General features: G+C 38.8%; 1 protein-coding gene across 4 annotated transcripts in view; it reads right to left on the bottom strand.

The window, feature by feature from the left end:
* sphkap (SPHK1 interactor, AKAP domain containing) overlaps nt 1–13,400 on the bottom strand; it is a 98,128-nt gene that overhangs the window by 24,883 nt on the left and 59,845 nt on the right. For 3 of the 4 annotated variants that reach the window (XM_088612983.1, XM_088612991.1, XM_088612966.1), the window contains exon 3: nt 3,348–3,462. In XM_088612983.1, coding sequence (XP_088469109.1) covers nt 3,348–3,462 — 115 coding nt within the window. Of the gene's footprint in view, nt 1–3,347; nt 3,463–7,251; nt 7,424–13,400 lie in introns of those variants that run through there. The other variant, XM_088612975.1, reaches the window with a different exon arrangement.

The following is a 13,400-nucleotide window of genomic DNA, read 5'->3' on the forward strand; positions in this document are numbered from 1 at the left end:
TACCCTTCCTGACAGGCATGTTTAAAGGGAACAAGACATTGAAATGCTAGTCAATGGGGAGGCACAGTCACAGGTGGCTGGCTTCTGGGATAAATGGCTTATGAGCTGAGTTTGGGAAAGTTCAAGCTTGAGTTTATTGTCATATGTACCTCAGCACAATGAAATGCATGCCTGCACATTTTCCTCACATGACAAATTCCTCAATAGATGACATAAAAGATGCCATAACATTGACATAGAAAATGACATCCCAATTCTTGGAGACAGGAACAGGGTAGAAGCAATACAGTAAGTCCAACCAGCATTTAGATAACAGATGTGTGCACTATTCAGCAGTGGCAGTATTTTGAGTTCAGTGAAAAACAGAGGGTTGTAAGTGGAGATGGGAGGATTTCAGAGGTGGGGTTTAGGAGTCTTATGGTGGGGCTGAAGATTTCTTTGAAAGTTTAAGTTAGAGTGTTGCTTGGGCAGAAGGATAATGCCAGAAACCCAAACATACCTGTCAGAAAGAAAGAATTTTGGATCTATTTTTCTCACTAAATCTCACCTGATCAATCCTGATCTCTTTCCTTTGATAGTCCTGATGCTTTGATATAAACTGGACCTGTGTTGCTCTTTGAAAAAAGTAGAAAATACTCCCTACAGCAGATTGGTCAACAACATCATGGCACTAGTTCCACTAGATGAGCTCTGGTCCTGGAGGGCTCCAGTTCGGTCAGTCCAGTGTTCTACATCCCTGTTCCTGCCAAGCCCCGGTCCTGTCAGTCCAGAGGTCTCCCACCCTAGTCCTGTGAAGCCCCAGTCCTGTCAGTCCGAGAGTCTCCCACCCAGGTCCTGTGAAGCCCCAGTCCTGTCAGTCCAAGAGTCTCCCACCCAGGTCCTGTGAAGCCCCAGTCCTGTCAGTCCAAGAGTCTCCCACCCAGGTCCTGTGAAGCCCCAGTCCTGTCAGTCCAAGAGTCTCCCACCCTGGTCCTGTAAAGATCCAGTCCTCAGTCCAAGAGTCTCCCACCCTGGTCCTGTGAAGCCCCAGTCCTCAGTCCAGGAGACTTCCTCCCTGATCCTGTGAAGCCCCAATCCTGTCAGTCCAGGGGTCTCCCACCCTAATCCTACAGAGCCCCAGTTGGTTCAGTCCAGGGGTCCCCCACCCTGTTCCTTCCAAGCCCCGGTCCTGTCAGTCCAGAGGTCTCCCACCCTAGTCCTGTGAAGCCCCAGTCCTGTCAGTCCAAGAGTCTCCCACCCTGGTCCTGTAGAGCCCCAGTCCTGTCAGTCCAGGAGTCTCCCACCCTGCTCTTGGAGAGCCACAGTCCAATTTCCAAAGGTCTGGAACAATTCAGAAGTGATCACTCAAATGGAGGGGAGACTACAATTACGTAATTTAGAGATCACTCGGAACAAAAACAAGAATATACTCTACTGAACCAGGGTTGGAGATTTCAAAAATGAGAAAAGGGACCACTCACTTATCTTCTTAGAAGACATGAAAATGGCTGTCTGTCCATTAAGCTCATCAACGAGTATTATTATCGTTTTTTGCATCTACCAACTACTGCCCTGCACTCCCCGGAGGTTAACTGAAATGACAGACTCTGGCAGGAAACACGAAAGAAATGACAGGTCTGATGTTGCTTTTAAACGAATGCAAATGTCTCCACTGTAACTGAAAGATAATAGCAATATATTGTTGTTTTAGGCAATAAGGAAGTGAAGGGGAAGAAATAGAAACAAAGCTAACAGAACAAAAACAACTATTTTTTTCTTATACAGCAATACAGCAGGTGAGCTCTAATGATGTTTTCAATTTAAAACACTTTAAGCCTGCTTCACAAATCACATTGTGCCTTTCTTGAACCTGGCTGAACGCGATTGCTCGTTGATGTGTTTACCCCAGGAAGGACAAATCAGTATAAAGAGCAGTTCAGAAGACTTCAAAAGACAGCTCTAAAACTACACAAATTGAAATTACGATTAACAGGCACGAAGCACTTGTAGAGGCACATACATCTCAGACTCTTGATAGACAAGTATCCCATTTACTAATTAGACTGGGAAAGGTGGAGTCAGGCATAACACCAATTACAAATGAATAAACATGAACAAACTAGCATTTATAATATTTTTTCAGTAATACAACAAGTATATGACTTAGAATTAACTCTTAAAACAAGGCTTTTCACAGGCATCGCAATGTTCAGGACTGTGATTCGTTATTATTTGGTCTTTCAAAAATTTCCAAACGAGTGACCGGCCTACTTGACAGGTGAACTGCCACGCCCCAAGCAATCATTAATCAGATACACTTAGCAAGATTTAAAGGAGTTTATCTTGGAAGCCCTAAATAAATCTCAGTTCACATTAATGAAGCAAGCTTTCAGAAATAAGCCTGGTAAATTTCCTCTTGCTGGAAGCTAATGTGCAATAAAAACGTTCAGGGTTCCTCCACGGCGAACAGTGTCAGAATGAATCTATTTTTACACTTGAAAAATGTTATTTTTATTATGAAAACAAAACAATGCCTCCATAAATAAAACATGCAGAAACTTGTTCTACTTACGTTTAAAGCTACAGTAAAAATATTTGGTAATAAAAAGAGAAGTATTTTCCTACTTTTTAAAAAAATCCTTTATTAGCAAAGTTATTGAAGCCCACAAAACCAAATGGTTATTAAGCGTGTTGAGCGTGTTGCTTTATTTTGAAATCGATTACTGTTCAGTAGATCAAAAAACATTTATGAGGAAAAGACCAATCAAACTTTGCAATTTTACTTTTCCCGAGTTTCTCCAGCACCATGATAAAAAGTGAAAGTTCCGAGTACCTTCACTAAATTATTCATGATATTCGTTTAAATAATAATTTAAAAGTGTCCATACGTGTCGTTCTTTTCAGTTGCATGAACAGAAATATTAATCATTGTTCTCTCACGTTTTCACTCGTTTACTAAATTTAGAGAGATTTGGCTCGTTTAATGTGTCTATATGGTGTAAAGGAATGACTTTGTGACCCTTATAAACGTGGTTTTTCTTAAACGTTTTTGGGCTTCTGTGCTGATGAAGACTGGAATTCGACAGGAATGGTGGAATCACTTTTGGCCGAGATCTCTCATGAAAAAGTACAATCTAGATCAGTTATTTTGTCCATTAAATACAGTATGTGTATGTTCTTGAATTCTATGCTAAAATGTAAAACTAAAGTAGGCCGTTGTTGTACAGGTGTCCCACCATATCTTCAGAGATTGTGAGAGACTTGTAGACTTTTTAGATACGTTGTGTCCTTTGGGAACGTTTTGGTGCGCAAAGGGATGTTAATACTGTGGACTCTGGGATGTCGAATTGCGGCTAAGAGGTACTTACCTTCTTGCAAGCAGTAACTGAGCTATCCAAACTGCTGCTTGTGCTTGCTCCCACTGTGTCAAGGGAATCTTCTAAATTCTCAGAAATCTCACGCATCGGCGTAGTTTCAAAATTACTGAAAAAAAAACATTAGTATGTTGTAAATATCTAAAAGAAAAAATCTTGATGTGTTATTCACAAAGGGAAATCAGCATTGGTTTCTTAAAAACATGAAAATGTACGGATCAATCAGAACCTTGATGTCAGAAGTTCTGTCAAAATCTAATTAACAACGATACAAATTTAAAGGGCTAGCGTACTCAATATGTTAGCGTCTGCCTTTATCTCGCCAGGCTGAGGAAATGACTACTAGGGCCGCACGTTTAAGGCTGAAAAAAATCCAGCTGACTTGTAAGGAATGAACCAGCGAGGGTGCTGTAAAGGAGGGGGCTCCTCAGGCAAAACATTACTGCCTAAAAGAGCGGATTAATGTCCTCGTCGTGAACATCTGTTAAAAACGCCAGAATAAAAAATGATCGAATTTGTTCAAAGCTATGTGAAAACAAAAATGTCAAATGTAATCTTACACCCAGCACGACCTACTAAGGACATCAAAATGACAAAAATCTGCTTTGATTCAAACCATGTACTATTTTGAAATGTCTTGGCAATTTAAGCATCCTGTTCTATTTTTCACCACAGAAAAACAAAAACAAACAACAACATTAAAACAAAGCTGTTTTTCCATCTACGTGCAAAAAAAAAATGGAATCTGTAACAACAATAACAAGAAATATACCAGATCTTCATTAAGATTGTTCAAGTCATCAAATATACAGTAAATAGGACCTTAAGAATTCTGTCGTTGCAGAAGCACATCCAAGATTAATTTCGACACTTTCAACATTTTCAATAACGGAAGTCCAGGACTTATGTGACTTTTTAATGTGTTAATGTTGGTGCTGAAGCTCCAGGAGAGAATGTGCAGTAATAGCAACAGAACTGGTTATAAGGCTGCTCTTAATTCCTGCTCTCTGTTTGTATCATTCAGATAGAATCTGAATCTGATCATAGAAAAACAGCCACAGCTCGTCCTCCTGATTTCCATTTGGATTTATGGTATCTTGAACTCTTGGATGCCTCAATCCTGTTTTTAAGTGACTTGAGGAGTTCTTCAACTGTTCTGCATTGTGAGTGAAAGTGAAATCTTGGTTAACATCACAGCATTAAATCCCTTAATAAACACATGCCCATCTTATGGCCACACTGGTATTTCCCTTTGGTAAATTACAAGTGGCCACGATACTCATCTGGTAATCTTAAAATTTGGGCCTTATTTCTGTCCTTTATTCCCCTTAAAATAACATATGTTTTTTCTACACAAAAGTGGGTTCCTGTCTTTTAAATGGCATTCATTTTCTCTTTGAGTTACCTGACAAACTGAATCATCCATAAGCAAACTCTTTGTCGGCTAATTTTCCTTGAATTTCCCTTTCATTTGTTTTCCTGAGGGAATTAAAGTATAAAGTTTTTGCTCTGCTGATTTTTTTTTTCAGTTAATACAGCAGCAAAGAAAGATTGCCTGGAAATGTCAATGGTTATGATTAAAGAGATACTGTCAAAATATACTTCCTTCATTCAATCCTGCTGACATACATGTGGCACGCGGTGTCAGATTATTTCCTTATTTATTTTATACCTGAAGGTACTATTTTGGAAAAGGTTACTTACTATCTTTCTCTGCACCAATCCGAGCCTGGACAGTCTCAACAAACAAAGCCGCTGACTTCGAATGCAGGTACAGGTAACTATTTATGACCTTTGCACTTCTGGTTAGAAGCCTGGGTCATCACCAGACTACGACAGGGATTATTCCCAATTTGTCTGGGAAAATTGGGAATGTTTTGGGATTAGATGGCCAAGATTTTTCCCATCTCGCTGAAAACAGCTCCTCCTGTGACCTGCTGGGCGATTACCGCTTATAATAAGATAAGTGAGAGACGTGTGTCTCTTCCAAATGGCAGACTTACAAATAAGAAATAATTGACAATTTCAAATCTGTACCAAAAATCAAATCCTGTCAAGTGCAATCAATAAAAACAACATTGCAGATACATCTAAAAAAGACTGCACGTCAAGATTAGAAAATTGAAATGTGCATTCCAATACATTTTTAATTCACTCAGGAAACTGCATGTAGCTGATTAACAATACGGAGCAATTTTGGAATTTTTAAAAAAGTCCATTGTCCTAGACCTTCAAAACTTTTTGTATAGAATAATTTAATAGCAACAAGTACTCCCCAGGAGTATAGGAATCAAATTGTTACCCTTTTTAGATTTTAAGGAGAATCTTGCTATTGCAATCTTATTGATCAATATTCTGAATACAATATCAATCTCAGTATACAGATTCTTACTTTGTAGAGTTTAAATTATATTAGACTGAAGAGTCCTTATGTATTATTTGGGCTGAGAGTGTTAGTGGAAATGGAGATAGCCCAGAGGGTAAGACCTGTTGATCATCTACTGTACTAATGTGATGAAATTCTATTGTGAACAGAACACATTTTAAAACCAAAACCAGATTAAATATTTAATACTCACCGTTGTTAAAAAATGATCAAAAGAATCTTTCTGATATAAAACTGATTTATTTAACATCAAATTACTTTTTGGATTATTAGTGCAACATATTGGAAAATTCCAGTGAAGTCAATCTACTTTACATTACTAAAGTAAAATTAGGGACTGAAAAAAAGTTTAAATGTTTCAATCCCTAATTTGCTATCGTCCCATAACAAAGCCAAGAATAAGGTTTTAATTTGAATTTTCAAGAAATAGATTGCCAAAAAGGATGGGAAAATAAGAAATGAGACCTGAAAAAAATGTTTTAGGATGGCTAAGCTTAATTCACATTCATTACATTGATTTTTTAAATTAGGCTTTTAAAAACAAATCAATTTTCTTCTGCATCTAATTATGGTTGTAATAATCGGAAAACTAAATTGTTATGTTAGGAATAGAAAATAGGGACTTGTTATTTTAGGATTAAAGAAATGAAATAAGATGAAAGGGAAAAGATAAAATCAGAGGTTCACTCTACAACTAGGAAGTAAACATATTCTTAGTGAATAACTGTATACAGAAACTATATATTGATTAATTTGTATTTACATATATTTGGGAAGTTAAGCAGAAAATGAGGTGGTTTTAGAATTATTTGTAGAATATTAACATTTTAATAGCACAAGCAATTTCAAGCCAATCTCTAAAAAGCCCTGGTAAACCAAAACAAATTTGACGATACAGTATACTATATGTCATGTACTGTACAAGTGCTATGCAGCTCATTCAAACTGTACTCGGTTAAGCCTTTTTGCAAAATGCAACCTTAAGTTGTTGTGCACTGGTTTGATCATTGTGCGTTTCAAAGACTGTACATGTATAGTAGGGAAAAATGTTGCGTTTCTGGAACAAAGCATGTTTCTAATTCTCTAGGTGTTCCAGTACATATTACATCTATTCAACTAAAGCCTTTTTTTTTCTTCTTCAGTAATGCTTGAATGCTCAATTTTGAGAATGACATGCCTGCAGCAAGAATTGTTTACTAATTTTAACATGCGAGAAATCCAGAGAGGAATTTTGCTGAAAGATGATAAATATGCAATGCTATTGGAGTAATTCCTTGTCTACTATCTTTTAAATGAAATAAAAATGTAATGTTTTACATTTTAATTAGAGGTATTTTCTATATTTGCTTTTGCATTCAGTCAAAGGCATCTTTTAAACCCCTGATGGTAATAGTGCCATATACTGTACTGTAGAATACTGGTCAAATAAATACAGTACCAGGAAAGACTTCTGTTAGAAAGCATGCAGCTGGTGCACTAGAGAAGCAACAATTACAACAGATACGCACGTACCTTGGAATAGTGAGGAAGCACTTAGTACCAGCCATCCTTTCAAAGGCAAAGAACCACAAATCCCGTTTTTCTGTCCTCCGTAAGAGAAGACAAAATCGATATATTTCACATCAGTCCTGAAGACAGTGCCTCAGCCTTGATCTACCTCTGAGTGTGTTCAACTGAGAAATACCATCACTTCAGCCAGCGTGACTCACGGAGGGTTTATACTTAGCTCAGCACAGCCAGAAGCAATGACATTCGGTTTGAGTAATTGCAGAACATTGATTGCATGAGACAGTATAACCTTGTCCCATATAGAAATCAAAATTTCTGGACACCTGTTCAGAGATATATTTAATATTGCTCTGTTATAGAAATTAACGAATTGTTTAGTTTTCATTTCACAGCATTTCTGCAGTGCAGTTGCTGCAACTTATTAGGACAAATTCATTTGCCTGTGATACAGGTAATGCACTAAGCATTGTAGCTCCTTATTTCATGTCAATCGCACATCTTTTTGGGTGGTGTTGAATTTTCGAGTTTTATAGGTGATTTATTTATTATGCACTGTGTCCCTGTTACTCAAGTATAAAACTACACAATGAAAGCAGAACTGATAAATTTACTTAGATGTTTTAAAAAACAGCATTGTCTTTCCTGTTTGCAAATTGGTTGATTTGCTTTTGTAGGATGAGAAACATATTCTTATTCAAGATCGGTTCAAGTCGATGGCTTTGCTTATAAAGTACAGATTTTTTAAAGAAACTGGAGCACATTTCTCTTAACAGCCATGCTGTGGAAAATCACGCAGCTGCCAGCTTCACGACCTAGAAACATCACAGAGGCCATTCGGAAAATAAAAGATTTGGCTGAACAGTTGACTGCAAACAGACACACTCTGTTGTTTCATCACGGTGATACTTTACATCAGATGATCAGATTGTACAGACAGCATTTTTCTGTCAACATTTGTGAGGTTTTGAAATATTATTTTGACTCCTTCTCATTTTAGTCAAGTGTCAACAAGCTAGCATAAAAAAATAGTTTAATGGCAAAATTCATCTTCCAGGAATGGCACAAGGCATCTGGATTTAAGTGAAAGAAAGATTGGAAATTGTATTCCCTGTGAAAACATATCCTGTGTGGTGTGCCTTGTTTAAAATATCTGTGCTTTTTCAGTACGTTCCCTAGTAAATTCCAATTATTTCAAATCAATGTTACCTCATTTCAAAGCTTCATGTTGCTGTATATGAACTGTACTTGTCAGCTGTTCATATTTTTATATTTGTGCCACATCCAGGTCTAAATTCTCTGGATGGTCTAAATTCTGTCTGCATCCCTTTTCCCTCTACTGTGCTGTTATTAATTGATAAACTTTAGCCTCTTTTTTGTTAGAAAATATTTAGAGGAAACAGAATAGCAAGTCAAAGTTCTGATGCATCATAATTATGATGTTTAGAAGAGTTAATCTGTGTGGAGTTTGTATGTTCTCCCTGTCTATCCGTGGGTTTCCTTCGGGTAGTTTGTTTCCTCCCACAGTCCAAAAACATACTTGTATGTTAATTGGCTTGTCGAAAAATTGGCCCTGGTGTGAGTGTCTTTCGGCACTGCAATGGACTGGTATCCCATCCAGGGTGTATCCTGCCTTGCGCCTTTTGTTTGCCAAAATAGGCTCCGGCTTGGTGCATGGATGGAAAAGGAGATAATGATGTTATCCTTGAATAGTTATAGAAACCTGGTGGTCGGGTCATATGATTCAATGAGAAGGCAAGCGCCACAGTTCTCCTGTCTCTGAATCTGGGTATGGGTTAGTCTCTCTTTCTTCACCTAACAAGGGCTGACAAAATCTTACTGCAGTCATGTATGCTGGCTTCGGGCTCATTTTGTCTGAAGTTTCTCTCCAAGATGTAGGAAATAATTTTTTCCGCAGTACTAAACATGATGTATCAATTTCCCCTCTGAACTGACCTGTCTTTGCTCCGCTGCTCTGCTGAGTTGAAACTGCTATTTTGCATTCAGACGCATTATTTCTCACCACATTAATTCTTTTTTGACATTTTGACTTTCTGACTCAAATACAGCATCAGTTTCTGGGCCAAAGTGTGAGGCGCTCCCAAATTTATTGACGTCAGGGGCTAGCTGAGTGTCGCAGTAGGTTAAGTCACGATGGAAGTCAGCCATCACTTTCAACCTGGGCTGACTGTGGTCAGGGATCCCAAGCGATTGGTGAAGTACTGCCAGGCTTGCACTGGCTCTGAGGCAGCCTGTCTTGCTGGACAGCAGTGACCCAGGGGTATTCCCGGACGCTGTGCTAACAGTGTGAGGTACATCCCTCTTCCGTTCGCTGCCAATTCTCTCATGAGGCGCTAGGAGCTCACAGCATGTGCGGTGACAAGTCGCTCAACAGTGGGCATGTTGGAGCTGAGCCCTCACCGTCCTCATTCCCCAAGGGCTGATAGAGGAGTCGAAGCCAGGCTGATTAAGAAAGGCCAACTGCAGATAGGGAGTGTATAAAAAGTAACAGAAATTGAATTCCAAATTAAATACCATCCATCCATGGTCTAACCTCTTTATCCTATACAAGGTCACTGGGGAGCTGGTGCCTATATTGCAAGCACAAGGCAGGATACACCCCGGGCGAGACGCCAGTCCATTGCAGGGCAGACACATACAGTACATGCACACACTCACACCAGGGCCAATTCACTCAGAAGCTAATCAACCTACCAGGATGTCTTTGGGATGTGGGAGAAACTTAGAGCACCCAGAGGAAACCCCCACAAACATAGGGAGAACTAGAAACTCCACAGAGATAGCACCCTAGGTCTGGAATTGGATCCAGAGTCCCAGTGCTGAGAGGCAGTAATGCGAACCACTGCTCCACTGTGCCAAAATATATTTATATTGAAACAAGTATGAATCTAAATATTCCTGACTGTAAGATCTCACAGATGTTGAAAGGAATGCTGTTGTTTTTTTTTCTTTGTGGTTCTTTCCCAGGCCAGGCAACTCTACCAAGTCTCTCCATTGATGTGCAAAGTCATTGTCCTACCACAGCAGTCATGCATTTTAAAGCCTAGATCTACCAATCCTGCCGGGAGTGTTAGTTACCTTTCAGGCTGACGGTAACTTTCAAAGAATGTTTAATGTCATTATAGCGCTAACTATTCTGTGATCTTCTTGCAAAGGAATAACAACCAGCAGGTAATTACCGTTATTTTCTTAGTTAATGCCAATGTCAGCAACTGATAGCCTCTCAGAGTCACTGTTCCAAGGGTCATTAACTGGGTAACTGTTTTCCTTCAAAGCCTTGCAATTCGCTTTAATGACAGCTATACAGGAGGTATGCAGGATCTTTCTGCACAATCCAGTGTTTTTTTTTTAACTAAATATGTAAGAAAAGGTGAACTGAAGTACAGTTTAATAAAGGCTATTGTGTATGTGGAATAATTCTGATGTAGGCATCCCAACTGCTTAAGGTATGCAAACTGCCTTTCCTCCACATAAATTTTCTGTGTGCTTCACTTTCTCAGAGACACACTAACAAGTATCTGAATGTTTTATGCATTCATTTAAATCCAGGCACGTTTTCCCCATTTCAGCCAGAGAGCTGATTTCAAAGTGAAATGTTTTTTTCAATTCGAGGAGACTGACACTTGGCTCCACAAAATGAGGCCAAAGTATTCACTCCCTGAGGCGATGGCTTCACAGTAGCCTTTATAACAAACAAAGGCATCTGATGCTGAAGAAGAGTAAAGGAGATATCAAACATGTCATGCAACAAAATTGAACTGGCTTTAAAAAGAGGTGGTAGAGGGAGAGGAGGGGATTTGCTCTAGTGACAATGCGGATGTAATTGAGCTTTTGAGAAAGGTTTAAACTAATGGTTGATAAACCCTCATGAGTTACACTTCAGGGGGGTGAAAATCAGAGAATGAGTCAGCTGAGAATAAATGAAAAAAAACAGACCCTGAATTCAATGATTATTGTTACTTTGCTGTTTCAACCTTTTGACAACTGTATTACTTCCCACTGCATATACATTACCTGTATTATCCTCCTCTTTTCTCTCCCAAGATACCAGTGACACCAGGTCAGTATATTTTCCCTCCAAACAAGGTGTTCTGCCTTTTTATTCGTGTCCTGTGAGATTTCTCTCCTGGCTTCTTTGCAATTATCAGTGATTTCTTTTCGTCTTATGCCAACTACATGAAGAGACGTCAGGGTAATTTTTAAAATGCTCATTGGAACAGAGGCGCACAGTCTGGGAAATGAAGGGAAATGACAAATGTGTTGTAGGAGACTGGGGGTAGTGGAGAGTGTCGACAGGGCAAACACTGATCTCTAAACTGAGCTGTGCTGAAAACGGCACAGTTACAGCAAAGGGCACCCTTCTTTCTTAGAGTTTCACCATCAGTTAGGAGACCATTGCAGCTGTGAGCTTCTCTTTCCTGATAGCCAAACACCAAGCCACAGACCGACTGCAGAATTGTCCAACACTGATATCCTGTAAAACCACACACTGTTGAACAGTCAGACAGACACAGACTGTCCAGATCTCCAGAATTTGTTTGCAAACAGTCTCACAGGTACAATATACTGTAGTGCTGTTTACAGTTTCATTATTGCATTTTTGAAACCTCTCTAAGCCACTTTAGTTTTCAAAACACCTAATTCTGAAAGAAAGGTAAGAGTTAACTGTAATGGAAACCTTCCTCCTGGATAAGAAAAATGTTTTAATTAACCAGATCCTCACGGGTGACGTTCAGCAAGTTCTTTCAATGTTTGTATTCAAAAGTAATTATTTCCACTTAATTTTTTTCCATGCTGTTTCATGAGAGGCGGCGCATGTCACTATCGCTTCAGGATGTAATAAGGTCAATCTATGTGCACGCTGTTAATCTCATTGAAATCATAGGTCACTGACAATATATTCTGATTGACAGCAGTGACGGTTTAAGGAGACTACACAGATCACAGTAACATTGGCCTATATTTTCTGACAGCAATCAGAATCAGGCAAAAAGCATGGGAAGACCTTCACTGCCACATTTAGAACTGGACTGCAGCTGTGTCACGCCCATGATCTCCACCTCTCCACCAGCAAGTTTCTGAAGAGCTGCTGTTGTCTTCTTGCTGAAATTTATGGTGAAGGCATCAGTTATCAACGACCTTCCATATGTAGCAACCTTTTTATAATCAGTCACATTGAGATTTGTTCTCATTTACCCTTGTGCACATTTACTACCCATTTGTTTTGTAACCTTATGCTAAGGCATTTTGTAAATGTTTTAAACTGAAAACGCTTTCAGGTGAATCCTATATCTCTGACTTGTTAGCTTTAAATACTATTTTCACAGTTCAATAGATATTTCTTAATAATACATTTTGATGATACTGTACCATTTTCAAAGTGACTTATGGAGACTGGAGTAAAGGCACGTATCATAAGTACTATTATCAAGCCAGCTCTAACTCTAGGACTCTAGTTTTACATCTCCTCCAAAGAACAGGACATACTGTAGCAAGGTCAAGTAACTTGCTAAGGGCAACTCAATGACTCAGAGGTAAAGCTGGGGGCTTGAATTGAGCACCTGCTGCTACCAAGCCATTTTCTTTACTCCATGATCCACCTCACGGCCTCAATTACACATCTCTTTTATTTCTACAATTTTTAAAGCACCACAACACCATGGTGTTTACTGTTAAAAAGGTGTTCTATGAAATGGAATCCTATTGATAGGGAGTCGATTTTTATTCCTTTATTTTACTAGTTAAGTCAATTGAGAACAAGGAGACACATTTGAATACAAGGGTATTAACTGGAGCACGTTGACTAAAGTTTTTTCCTGAAGTAACCAACACCATCATTTCACCTGGATTTGAACCCATGATGTTCAACCCTGGGGCTTCAAATCACTACACCATGCTGATGTCTATTATTCTTACTGTTGTTCAAATAAAATAATCTTTCATTAGTGTTTTAAGCACATGTATTAATTAATAACACAGAGGAAACAAGCATGTTAATATCGTTAATATCTAAAGAAAACATTTACTGACATAAAGCTTCTCATGCAATATAAATGGTGTTATTTAACAGATGTTTGAAAATAAGTCAAATTCTAATCTCACACATCTGTTCTCCTAAACGTGAGCACTCTCTG

Source organism: Lepisosteus platostomus, chromosome 2, assembly GCF_059453375.1.
Source record: "Lepisosteus platostomus isolate fLepPlt1 chromosome 2, fLepPlt1.hap1, whole genome shotgun sequence".
Classification (NCBI taxonomy): Eukaryota; Metazoa; Chordata; class Actinopteri; order Semionotiformes; family Lepisosteidae; genus Lepisosteus; species Lepisosteus platostomus.